Consider the following 14,029-nt stretch of genomic DNA (forward strand, 5'->3'; position numbering starts at 1 on the left):
GGAAAAAAAACTCTTTTTAATGAACAAAGATGAAACAACATTAAAATATTATTCAAAAACAATAAAGATAGACTTCTATACTGTCACTAGTGAACCAGGAGGAAAATATTTATTCAATTTTTCTCCTATTGAACCTAGCCTTGTAGAAAAACCTGTATTAATGATAGCCAAACCTATAGCAGATTGGTGTAAAAACTTAATATAGATTTACAGTATATTGGAGCAGATTCTACAGCTACTAACACCGGTAGGTTAGGTGGGGCTTTAAAAAGAATAGAGGATCTTCTTAATAAAAAGTTAACTTGGATTATATGTATGCTGTTTACTCTTAGACATCTTATTCAAGATCATGATGGAAAAACAACTTCTAATAATGGATTCAGTGGAGTTGTAGGTAAATTATTAAGTTGTGCTACATTACTTCCAGTTGCTCAAGATTTTCTCATAATAACAATTGGTAAAAGACCAATTGAATTAAGTAAAGATGTGATTGATGATCTTTCAACTGATCAGCTCTATGGATATAAAATGATTTTAGCTATACGTTCAAGTAACTTACCTATAAATCTTAAGAAGACAGAGTGTGGTCCTGTTAATCACAGCAGATGGTTGACCACTGCAAATAGACTGCTACGAATCTGGGTTTCAGTTCATGGACTGTCGGGGCAAAACTTTAATAATTTAAGTTGTATAGTTGAGTATGTTGTTGGGGTTTATTATCCAATGTGGTTTGATATTAAGGTAAAGTGTTCTTTTATAAAAGGTCCAAGATATGTTTTAGAAACCTTAAGGTTGGTAAAAATGCAGAACCAAGTTACCAGGGGTATTATTGAAAAATATATCATATCAGGAGCCTGGTTTTCTCTCAGCGAAGTTGTTCTAACAACATTGCTTTGTAGTTCTATAGTGGAAGAGTGGGTTTTTTCAGTGGATTGTATCCTTCAAATCAGAAAAGGTCCTGACAAAGGAGACACATCTGTTCAAGAAAAAACTCATACTTCTTCTTTAAATACTGGTGCTAAGAATCTCACAGAGTTATGTTCTTGGACTCATGTGTTTAAGCCAATTCACACATGTAACTTTACTATTGAGACTATTATTGGTTTTAAAAATAATCACATGATTCCTGATTCCATACCTATCATACACAAAGTATTGAACGGGCTGTGAAACAGACAACAAGAGTTTGTGCTTCTGTTTATGGACATGATTCAAGAGATGGGTTTATCCAAGCAGGTTGCCATCACTAAAAATTTTTACCTAATAACAATAAAAAAATGGACTTGAAACACATGGTTTTTTAATTTTTATATTTTGAATGTGACTACTAAATGGGATCATCCATAGAGAGATTTTCGTAAAAACAACCTTTTTTACCCTTCTTATCTAGCCATTTCTTTTTAATAGCAACACCTTTCTTTCACCCTATTGAAATCCGACAGAAAACTTAAAACTTTTCCTTTTCTCTTAGAAGGAGATATCTTTTATGGATGACCCCAAATAACAACCCATATGATCTAATGTATTTATGTTTTACTAATTGATATAAATCAGTTATTATTAATTTTGTTTATTGCTATTTTTAATTTCTATTATTTAAATATGAGTAGACTTAAAGGTCATTAATATAAAATAAATTATTTGTAATCACTATGACCAGGCTAAAATTATCTTAAAATGAGAAAAAAAAAATTTTGGTTTTGCAGTACTATTTTTCATTAATAGTTTCAGTTTTAAAGGTTAAAAGTTTAACAATCAAGTTTTGATATTTTATACACTTGTCAAATGAAGTTAGTTTCGAAAAACCTATTGTTATTCAGGCTCAAAATCTACAATAAGTTCCCCCTCTAACTACTGCCACTCCTTTAGAATTTCAAAAAACTCAAGTTAAATTTGATTTTTTTTCACTTAATATTTTAAAATTGATTAATGTCTAATAACAAATTTCGAAATTTTAACAAAAACATGTTGTGTTAAAAATTTATGATATTTTATTGTTAATAATTCCCCCTTTTACCTCATTTTGGTAATTTATTTTGAAGTTATGAAAAAAAATTTTTTATAGTATATTTTAAAATCTCTTTAGACAAAAAAAAATTTAAATTTTCAATTTCAAAAAAAAAAAATTCATGCATTTGATAATGTATGCATACATTATCAAAATAAATTTCTAATTGGTGGAAATAAGGTGGTGGAAATGTGGCCGAAATAAGGTGGAATGAAAATTATAAAGATTATAAAAGTTTAATTGTTCTTTTGAAAATGTGCAGAATGTATGCTGCAATGATGTAAGCTATGATATGATGTAAGCCTGATATTCGAGCATTAAAAAGTTGTTTATTGCATGAGTTTATGGACCATATTATTTTTATTGGAGGAAATTGACCAAACATGAGTGGATTTAAGTTATTTTCATTGGAGGAAATTGACCAAACATGAGTGAATTTAGAAAAAAATATTTAGATGATAGAATAGTTTATGGCACAAGGATGTATTATCATTTAATTCCTTAAAGTTTGATTACAATAAGTTAAAAACAAGTGTAGATACTGAAGTATTTGATATTATTTTAAAAAACAAAAAGAAAGAGATTTCATTAAAAATTTAAAAATGAAGAGATTTCATTAAAAATTAAAAAAAATTGACTTAGTCCATGGAGATAAAGTCTGACTATATTGCATGTTTTTATGATGAATTTTGGTGGATAGATATTGCTGGATAGAGATTTACATTTTTCAAAAATCTGAAAAGTTGTTATTTTTGAGTGCTTACTTTGATTAAAAATTAGAGAGACAGTTCATGAATCTTGATTTTTTCACTATACCTAAGATAAAGTAAAGATATACAATCAATATTTTTGCCAGTGATTTCGAGTGATAGCCTCTATTTAAGCTCCAAAAATTAAAAATTTACAAGTCAATAATTTTGAATAAAACTGGATAAACAAGACATTTTTTGATACTATCATGTCCTAAAAGTAGTACTTTTAAAGTCCTCCAAAAAATCTATTTGGTTTTAACACACAGGTTAATCTTAGTTGCCACATAGGTGACCAAGATAAATCATGGAAGCAAATCTGTTCTACTTGTTCAAATGGATAACATGGTTGGATGAACAAAAAGAAATTTTCAATACCGGTCACCTTAGACCTTTTATCTTATCACGTGATTTTTTTTTGTTTTATTTTGATTTTGAAAGCAGTCTATTCACATTCCCAAATTATCAAAATTTAAATCATATTGGTAGCTTTTTGAGAAAACTCATCAGCAAGACTTGTTTGAGCTTGAAAAAACAAAGATTGTTGGGGCTAACTGAAAAACATTTTTATTCTAAAGTTTTTATATATAGTGTTATTTTATTATATATAAAAAACTTTAGAATAAAATTTTTTTATTCTAAAGTATATATATATATATATATATATATATATATATATATATATATATATATATATATATATATATATATATATATATATATATATAAATTGTTGGCTTTGAAAATATGGAAGGTAAATAATGTTTTTTTACAACAAAATATGTCACTTTTAATTACTTGTCTAACACTTTTTTTTCTTTTGTCTAACACTTCAGTGTTGTCTAAAAGCAAAAAACAAAAAAGTATAAAGTTGAGTCATCAGCAAATAGAGCCACTTTAGAAGTAAGGTTGTCAGGAAGATCATTAATGTAGATAAGAAACAATACATGACCAAGGATAGAACCTTGAGGTATCCCAGAAGTTATTGGAAATAAAGAAAAGTGTTGGCTTTCTAGTACGACTTTAATAAGGCAGTTAGAAAAATATGATTTGATAACTTCAAAAATTTTCCCAGATACACCATATGATGCAAGTTTATATAGACCAGCATGCCAAACTTTGTTGAAAGCTTTAGATATGTCAAGAGCAATAGCTCTAGCCTTGCCGCCTCCACCTAATGCACAATAAAACCTTTCAGTCAGAGCAGTTAGCAAGTCAGCGAGAGGATCTAAAACTGCATTGATTGTCTGACAGTAAGTAATTTGACTCAAGACGGGATGTTAGAAAATTATTGTTCAAAGACTAAATTTTATACTAATGTTTATTAATATTTGATTAGATAAGCAATCTCGCATCATACTGAAATAGAACACAGACTAAAGATTTGGGTTGAAGCAGCTATCATTTTATCATTATTTTCTTTTTTTTCCTTTTGAAATAACAATTTTTAATAAGTAAAAAATTTGCAGAAAAACATTTATGATTAAAATTACAAATTTTTCAACGCTATTTGATCAAAAGTTATTAGTAATGCAAAATCACATCACTGTTTTTTAGCATGCCCTTAACTCAACTAAATTAATGCAAAAATCAATGAAATTGAGCCCCCTATTTCATTAATTTTACTAAACAAGTCATGATTTTTAGGCTTGATGACATTCAATTGATGGTTAACATGTCCCCATAAATGTTCATTGGAATTAAACATTAATGGGGACATGTTGACCTGTGAACAGGTCAACATGTCCACTTCAAAACACAAACTTTACTAATTTTGAAGAGTTTTTGAACTGATTTGGCTGTCTAAGATCGTTATCTTGCTGGTAAATATATCCCTGAGGAAATACATCCTTTGCATGAAGTAACATAAGGCTTTTATATAAGTCTTTGTATATTTCATAATCCAGTTCTATTATATCCTAAGATAGTTCTAGTATATCTAATGAGCAGGTCAACACTGTCTCTAAAATAAACAAAAACCATTACATTATTCATATCTATAATAATTTTTCCATTAACAGACTTACTGACTCCATAAAACTGCGCTGTTTTACAAAACAAATTTCCATTTTGAACTGATTTCATGATCACCAGAGATGAGATACATTTTTTATAACCCATGATCTCAATCACTTATAAATGAAGATATTTAGCTATTTCCATAAAGTATATTTTTATAATATCAATAACTCTTTTGAAAAATGCAAATATACATATGTGAACATGTTTGTGTTTTAAACTTGAAGAGTTGAGAGAGGGTTGTAACCACAATAAAGTAGCCTACTCAACTGTAACATAAAACTAATAAATATATTTACTATAGCATATATAGATCAGCAAATGCTTACTAGTTTTGTTTATCTCTATAGCATACAACTTCTTCAGAAAAAGAAGAAAAAAAACAAAGAATAATGAAAGAAAAGATTGTTGCCCCATGCCAAACCTTTAGCAAATGTAGTGGGACTTCTTTGCAGTAGCAGGATACAAGATAGTCAATGTATTTACTGAAGCCCCGGGCAGCAGACTATTCCAGTGTGACATCATGTGCTTATCTAAGAGCCATTTTTTACCACAAACTGTAAATTTATATGTCAAACTATCAACTATATTTACTAACTTTTTAATAATATTTCCAATTAAACTGTATGGGGGAGAATAAATAATTATTGTTGACTTTTTAATCTAAATAAATATTAATATGGGTTAAGTTTTTTTTTTAATTATTTTAAATTTAATTATTTTTTCTCAAAGAAAAAACCAAACAGTACAGAAAGCGAAGTCATTAAAGAACATTGTTCATAAATGACTCTATTAACTGAAATTTATTTACATAAAACAGGAACATCATTTAGTAATGATGTATCAACAATACAAAATTTTTTGATATAATACATTTTTGATACTTGGGATTATAAAGTGTTGATGTGTTTAACAAAAATCTTTTTTAATTTTTGTTCAAACTATGTTTGAACAAAAATTTAAAAAGTTGTTTAAGCTACATAAGTATTTAAATATACTTATGTAGCTTACAGAAATAAAAATAGAGTCATTTATAAAGAAACACTGAAAAGGAAAACTATTGACATGTTTTTATTACTATTTATTCATTATTAGATTTTGAGCGAAACAAGATTACTTCAAATTTCCAACTAAATAATAAATTTTTAAAAACATAAATAAAAAAAAATATAATTTAAAAATGCCAAAAACTTTAATTTAATTATTCATAAAATATAATGTATACATCAACCTATGTTTGGTAGGGGATTAAAATGTTCTTAATACATCTAAAGAGGTTTACAATCACAAAGGAAGTCAATACCTTCACCTATTTATAATGCTTATTTTGTCTGTAATAGCAATTAATACCTTTGTTATAGCAACCACAATATCTGTAGATGTCACATATGGATTTAAAACTCCACTAATTTTGTAGCCTACCACTTTGGGTATAGTCATAGCAACAGCCTTTCCCAACATAACAGATTCTGCTTCAATGCCTCCAACAACTAAAAATGAGAGAACAATATAATAATGGCAAATAATACTTTAACACCATGTAAAAAATTTTATTAAAATAAAGGCACATCAAAATAGTCAATAATTAGTTTTTAATACAATATTTTTCTTGTAAAAAAATATTTAAACTTTTAATAAATGTTAAATCTTTTTATTATCAACAATAATAAACAACAAAAACCGTTAAATAATAACAACCATTAAAAAATGATTGTATATATATATATATATATATATATATATATATATATATATATATATATATATATATATATATATACACACACACACACTGCTACAAATGCATGTTTAGATAACATGTCTGAAGAAGCCTGCCCAGCTTCAATACATACATCAACTAACTTATAGCCTGCTGCCACAAAGAAGTATATACATCAAGCCTTTTTAGTACATCTAGTATAAAATATATATATATATATATATAACAAGCCTGCTTAGAAGTCATGTTCGGTTGCATGCCTTATATAACCACGCATATAATATTTTGTTTTTATAATCAATATTGTAATTTTTTATCATATTTATCATTTTCGTACTATAGTATTTATTTCATATTTTGCATAAAATAAATACAATTATAGGAAAATGATAAATATAATAAAAAAATACAATATTAGATTAACCTATACTTAAAGACCTTTTAGCTGCTTCGTGAATCTCTTTTGACACTTACTGAAGATTGGTGACTAAGATCTCCATTTCTATATTATTATTATATTATACTGATTTTATTAATGATTTTGATTTAGGTTGTTGCACGGGTTAAAGAAGTGAATATCAATATTCAAGTTTAGTCTAATCACTATATAATTCAGAGAATTTAAAAAGAATGGAAAAGAAAATGTTGCTTTTAAAATTTATGACCAACTATTGTTAATAACTCCCCCTTTTACCCCATTTTGGTAACTTATTGTGAAGTTATGATGTTGTAGTATATCTTAAAATCTCTTTGGACATAATATTTAAATTTTCAATTATACATATATATTTAAATTTTCAATTATACATATACATATATATATATATATATATATATATATATATATATATATATATATATATATATATATATATATATATATATATATATATATATATATATATATATATATACTAGATTGTCCCATAAGTTCGCGGGCACTTGAAGCTAATATTTTCAAACATAATTTTTTTTATGACGTTTGACTCAAATCAATTAATGATTGATATTTTGTAGTATTTTTATTCCTCTTTAAAATGGTGTATCGCTTTTTGTAATTGTGATTTAAAAATGTGTCTTTTTAGTTCTAAAATGACGGACGAAAAATACGAGACTCGCGTACTTTTGCGTCACTATTGGAAAAAAGGACTGAGTTCAAGAGATGCAGCAGCTGAAATTTGCAATGTGGAAGGCGAGGGAATGGTCAAGAAAACCGCAGCGGCCAAATGGTTCAAGCGCTTTAACAACGGCGAAACCAGCCTTGCAGATCTACCCAGGTCAGGCCGTCCATCGACAGTAAACAATGAGGCGCTGCGCGAGCTGGTGGAGCAGCAACCACAAACTAGCACCTGCAGATTGTTGGCAGAGCTCGGCCCTTCCAAGTCCACCATCGATCGCCACCTCCATCAAATCGGACTCGTCAATAGGCGCTGCCAAGAAGTTCCTCACGAATTGACGCTTGCGCAGCAAAAATGACGCGTCGACACCTGCACCCATCTGCTCGAAAACCCCAAGGACCTTCGTTTCTGGCGTTGAGTTGTTACTGGAGATGAAAAGTGGGTCTTCTTCCGTAACGCCAATAAGGCGAACGTTTGGATCCAGCCCCGCCAACCCGCTCTACAAGTCGCCAAACAGGATCGGTTCGTTCACAAGGTCATGTTGTGTGTTTGGTGGAATTTCGAGGGGATAATTCACTTTAAGCTTGTTCCAAATGGTCTTGCAGTGAACGCTGCACTCTACACTGAACAACTGGATCGTGTTTACGCCGCTCTCTCGGCTTGTTATCCTGCCTTGGTCAATCGAAAGCGCGCGCTCCTGCTACACGACAACGCTCCAGCACACACCGCCGTTCGCACTAAGGAAAAAATTTCGGAGTTACCTGGAATTGAAGTTCTTCCTCATCCTGCATACAGTCCGGACCTTGCGCCATCCGACTACCACCTGTTCCGTTCGATGGCTCACTTTCTTCGCGGTAGGACCTTTGCCTCCAAATTGGCGGAATGGTATCGCCGCGGAATTGAGCAATTGGCGCAAAGATGGACGAAAGATGGACGAAAGCAATGGAATTTACTTTGAAGAATAATTGTTAATAAATATTAAGTTACAATGAAATAAAGTTTTGTCGCAAAGTGCCCGTGAACTTATGGGACACCCTAGTATATATATATATATATATATATATATATATATATATATATATATATATATATATATATATATATATATATATATATTTATATATATATATATATATATATCTTTGATATATATATTTGATATATAACTATTATAAGTCAAAATTTGATGATGGAGAACTAGGAAAGTTTGATTACATACATTGACTGACACTTGAATTTTCTTGACTAGTTATTTTGACTTTAGGCAATCAACACAGATTCTTTTTAAAACAAAAATAACATTAAAATATTTTTATGTGTGAATGTTAATTTTTCAAACCATGCTACTTTGTAGAACATTCATTAACAGTAGTCATTAACAAAGTAAATAGTCATTAACAAGGTTTTATCAAACAAAATCAAATAAATAAAAATGAAGTTGAAATTCTTAATAATTTACCCCATCCTAATATTCCAAGCCCATTGATCATCATTGAATGAGAATCAGCACCAACCAGAGAATCAGGATACAACATTTCGTTATTAGAAAATACCACTTTGGCAAGGTATTCCATATTTACCTATTAAATTACAAAAAACAACACAAATTTAATAACTTCAACAATAAAGTAATAAATGTGATATGTATAATGTGACATATTGATATATCAATGTAAATACCAACATGTACATATTGTTAACACCAGTATGTAAATATTGTTAACACCAACTTGTACATTACTGTTAACACCAAAATGTACATTACTCTTAACGCCAACATGTACATTACTATTAAAGCCAATGTGTACATTACTGTTAGCACCAATGTGTACATTACGCTAACACCAACATGTAGGCTTCAATCATGCCTTTTTCTTCATTGAAGAGTGTAATTCTTCTTGGCATTCATTAAAATGTATTTGATTGACTAAATCTAATTTGAAAAGATAATTCACTGCTACTTATTTTATAGCTTTTGGTGTAATTTAGATAACAAGGTTATAATTATGCACCATGGTTTTAAACAATTTTATAATTTTAATTAATTAAAGTATAAATAGATTCAATTCAATAAAGAATTTTGTTTATTTCAAAAAATGATCTACAAATAAAATTTGATCAACAACCTTTGAAAACCGATTACAAAGCTTCTATACAGATGAGGTTATAAATCTGCACTGCACTGTATTGTTAACAATGTATACATATTATTAACACCAACATGTGCATATTGTTAACATCAACGTGTACATATTTTAACACTAAAGTGTATATATTGTTAACACCAACATGTACATATTGAAAATAGTAGCAACATTCATATCTTTTATTAATAATATTTCTGTACATATATAGATACTGATGATAGTAGTGATGTAATTAATATAATAATAATGATGTACATACAGTATGTCAAAAACGTCTATCACCCTCTGATGATTTTTCAATAAAAACAAACTTTTATATGCTTAAATTTAGATTTTAACTAATTTTTTAGCAAAGTTTGTTTTCTTTTTAGGTTCTTAATAAAAAAATCATGGTGAAAGATAAAATTCATGAATCAGTAAAAAAATTGATTCTGGGATACTATAAAAGTGGAAAAGGATATAAAACTATTTCTAAAACAGTAAATGTTAAGCCTAATAGTGTAGGAAATATCATTAGAAAATATAAAAAAATGGGTACCATAAAAAATTTGCCAAGAAAAGGATGCCCAGCTAAGACTCAACTTGTTTCTCCGCGCAGCGGCCTTGTTCCTTAAGGTTCGTGTTTCAGAGTTATAGAGTTGAGAGAGGGTTATAACCACTATTAAGTAGCCTCCTCACCTGTAGTGGCCTTCTTGGCCTTGAGGAGGTGAATAAAAAAAAAAAAATAAAAAATAAAAAACCTTACGCATCGATAGAGAAATTATTTGAAAAGTTGAACAAGATCGAGGATTATCTGCACCAAAGCTAGCAAAATATTTACAAACAGATCATGGTATAACTGTAAATCTTCAAACTGTTTGCAATCACTTGAAAAACTAAGGTTTTGTAGATAGGGTTCCCCTAAAAAAGCCTTTTTTTGAGTAAAAAGAATCAAAAGAAAAGATTGGCTTGGGCTAAGAAACATTTGAATTGGACTATTGATCAATGACAAAGAGTTTTATGGTCTGATGAAACAAAAATATGTTTGTTTGGTTCTGATGGTATCATACGCAAATGCAGAAGAAATGGTGGACGCCTAAACCCTAAATGAATTAGACCAACTGTCTAGCATGGAGAAGGCAACATTAGCTTTATTATAACATTTCAATATTATATATACTTCTAACCTATTTTTCCCTCTTATCACAGGTCGAATGATGGTTTGGGACTCCTTTGCTTGGAGTGGTGTTAGCAAACTCGAATTCATTGACGGAATAATGACAAAAGAGGTTTATACTGATATTATGAAAACTGAGATCAAGTGCCAGAAGGGCTGGCTTATCTCCTATTTTTATCTTTCAACAGGATGCAGTTCCTAAACACAAATCAAAGTTAGCTACTCAGTGGTTAAAAAAAAAACAGTATTAAAATGTTAAATTGGGTTCCTCAGTCACCAGACCTAAATCCAATTGAAGATTTATGGAGTCTTTTAAAATTTAAGTAGCTGATCAAAAACCATCTACTTTGTCGCAATTAAAGACAATTTTCATTGAGGAGTGGGAAAAATTTGATCCACAATGGCTTAAAAACTGAGTAGATTCAAAGCCTAAAAGATATCTAGCAGTCATTAAGGCAAAAGACACACAAATAGACTATTAATTTTATGTTAGCAAATAATTATTTAAGGGGTGATTCACTTTTGAGACTTTTTCTAATTTAGTGGATAATTTTTGTTTTAAGTATAAGAATATTAAATTCTTGTTATAAAAATGTTTTTTGATATAAATTCAATATCAAAAAAGAAAATTGGGGTCAAAAATTTAAATTTAAGCATATAAAAACTTGTTTTTATTGAAAAATCATCAGGGGGTGATAGACTTTTTTGACATACTGCATATGTTTATAAGGATGTACATATCTATATTTATATTCTTACACTCTTAAGTACATACATATCAATATAATTTAGACTGCACATTGTAATGTTCACATTTTTACTTTCCCAAGGTCCAAGGGGCACTATAGTTAAGGAGGCTTCTCATTTTTTATGTTTTTTGTGCTGTTTAACAATCAAATAAAGGAACTTATCTAAACCTAGAAGAGACGCAAGTCATGCTTTCCTTTTTCTGCTTACATGCTTTTAATTTTATTTCAAAACTTTTGTTAAAGTTTAATATTAAAAAATTATGATTGAAAAATTACGTTGGTGATTTGTTACTATTGAAAAACTATATTGGTTGTTATTTATTATAGATACAACTGCTACAGAAATAATCTGTGAAACTAAGAAATAAATTGTAGACTGCTATAGTCTAACAACCAATATAGTTTTTCAATAGTAACAAATCAGTCAATTTTTTTGCAATATTTGTATCACTTTTGTGATAATTTTTTTATATCTTTGCTTCCATCAAGGCTGCAAGCAACCACTATTAGAGTTGAAAGTTACTGGAAGAGAAAAGATGAAGTTTATAGAGCAAGACGATTGACAGACAACTTAAAAGATTGCTAATTATAAAACTACTAACTCTATAAAAAGTTTAAAAAAATCGGAACCACTTATTTAGCACTTTTAAAAAGTGCTAAATAAGTGGTTTCGATTTTTCAAAACTCCAGAAAACACTTTGATTGCTCCAACTATCCTACGATTAGTCTTTACTCTGTTATTAGTTTCTTTATATAAAGGTTTTGAGATTATTAAATTACTGCTTTCTAACTGCAGTATTAAAGTTATTCTTGAAGGCCTACACTCTTTATTTCAAGCAACTTTAAAGGTACAACAAGGTTTTACTTTAGCTCCTGTATTGTTTCTTATCTACAATATCAATCTTCATGAAAATTTTACATGAATTTGACAATTCAACTTTATACTTTTGTCTTGACAAAAAATCTTCACTTTTTGATCTTAGAAAAAGCAGAGAAATTTTTAATCTGATCTTTCTTCTGTAACAGCCTAAGGCTTGCAATGGCTTATGGATTTAAATTCTGGACTTATTAATCCACAACTTTTGGTAGACAACAAAAATTTATTTACTGCAAAAAAATATTGCAATAATGTTGGCAATCCTTTATTGATGAAGAACAACCCTCTTACTCTCAGGCAAAGTCTAAAAGCACATGGTAAATGTAATCAGACCTGCTTTAACTGTCAAGCTTGAGCCACTCTCCTATTGTTCTAAGGTTGCATTTCTTTCTTTTTTTTACGAATACCATCATGGTCAATGCTTAAACGAGCTATCATCTCTATTACGATAAACCAAAACTCATTCTTGCTTGGTTCTTATTCAACAAGTTGCATCCTTTTACTGTATCTGTCCCTTCATGCTATAGAAACTTTCATTAATCCAGTTTTTTTCTTTGCACATTAAAAAAACCTTATAATAATTAGCCATCTTAATGTTTTTCTTTTATATACAACCTACAACTTAGACCTAAGTTTTCAGTTAACCATTTCCTAGTATTTTTACTTATTCTCTATTTTAAAGTAACTCATAACTTAATCGTGGTTGTTTGCAATTTTGTTCGAAGTAAATTAGAGTTTGAAAATATATAAATATATGTCAGTATTTAATAAATAGAAAATTTAAGCATAAAATTACAATATATAAAGAATTATAATTTTTTTCTAGCCCTGGCTATCAAACTCTACTTAATCTTAAAGTTTCGCCTTGGCCGGGTTTGAAAAAAGTCTTATTTTTATCTGGGGGCGGGGCCGGGGCCGTAGTCACTTACTAGGTAGAGCGTAACTACTGGAGTCCTAGTGGAGTAACTACTGGAGATGATATCGATGAAAAGTTCTTTGCTTATTTGGGTTTTTAAAGTATTAGTCAGCCAGTGTGATATACATTTAGTACTTAATATTACATTTTTTTGAGTAGAAATGAATTTGACCATAGCTAAATTAATTTCAGGTAATAACACCTTATACATGTCATCAATATCATTGGAAAGATTTTCAAACTTTAGACTTTTTTCACCTTTTTTCAAATGGAGTTGTTTTAATTCATTTTGACATACTGTGATAAATTTTATTTCAAATATTTAGCTAAAGCTTATTGAAGAATGTAAATGATTACAACTTGTAGAGCCAAGTGGTGGTCCAATTATTGTTATAAGTTGAGAGAGGGTTTTAACGACAAATAAAGTAGCCTCCTCGACTGTGGTGACCTTCATGGCCTTGGGGTAGTGACTTAACATAAAAAAAGAAAATAAAAAGATTCAGGACAACTTGTAAAAATAACGAGAAAAAAAAACATTTTTGAAAACGTTGGTTCAATTATGTTTTGTGT

At 29.2% G+C, this 14,029-nt stretch overlaps 1 protein-coding gene across 1 annotated transcript in view; it reads right to left on the reverse strand.

Annotated features, from left to right (window-relative positions):
* Window positions 1-14,029, reverse strand: part of LOC100204523 (cytoplasmic aconitate hydratase) — a 70,469-nt gene that overhangs the window by 14,336 nt on the left and 42,104 nt on the right. Inside the window, exons 7-8 of the mRNA XM_065811249.1 lie at window positions 9,074-9,194; window positions 6,127-6,266 (exon numbers count right to left, since the gene is read on the reverse strand). Of these exons, the coding sequence (XP_065667321.1) occupies window positions 6,127-6,266; window positions 9,074-9,194 (261 nt within the window). The remainder of the gene's footprint in view (window positions 1-6,126; window positions 6,267-9,073; window positions 9,195-14,029) is intronic.

The sequence above is a fragment of the Hydra vulgaris genome, chromosome 12 (genome assembly GCF_038396675.1).
Source record: "Hydra vulgaris chromosome 12, alternate assembly HydraT2T_AEP".
Lineage (NCBI taxonomy): Eukaryota > Metazoa > Cnidaria > Hydrozoa > Anthoathecata > Hydridae > Hydra > Hydra vulgaris.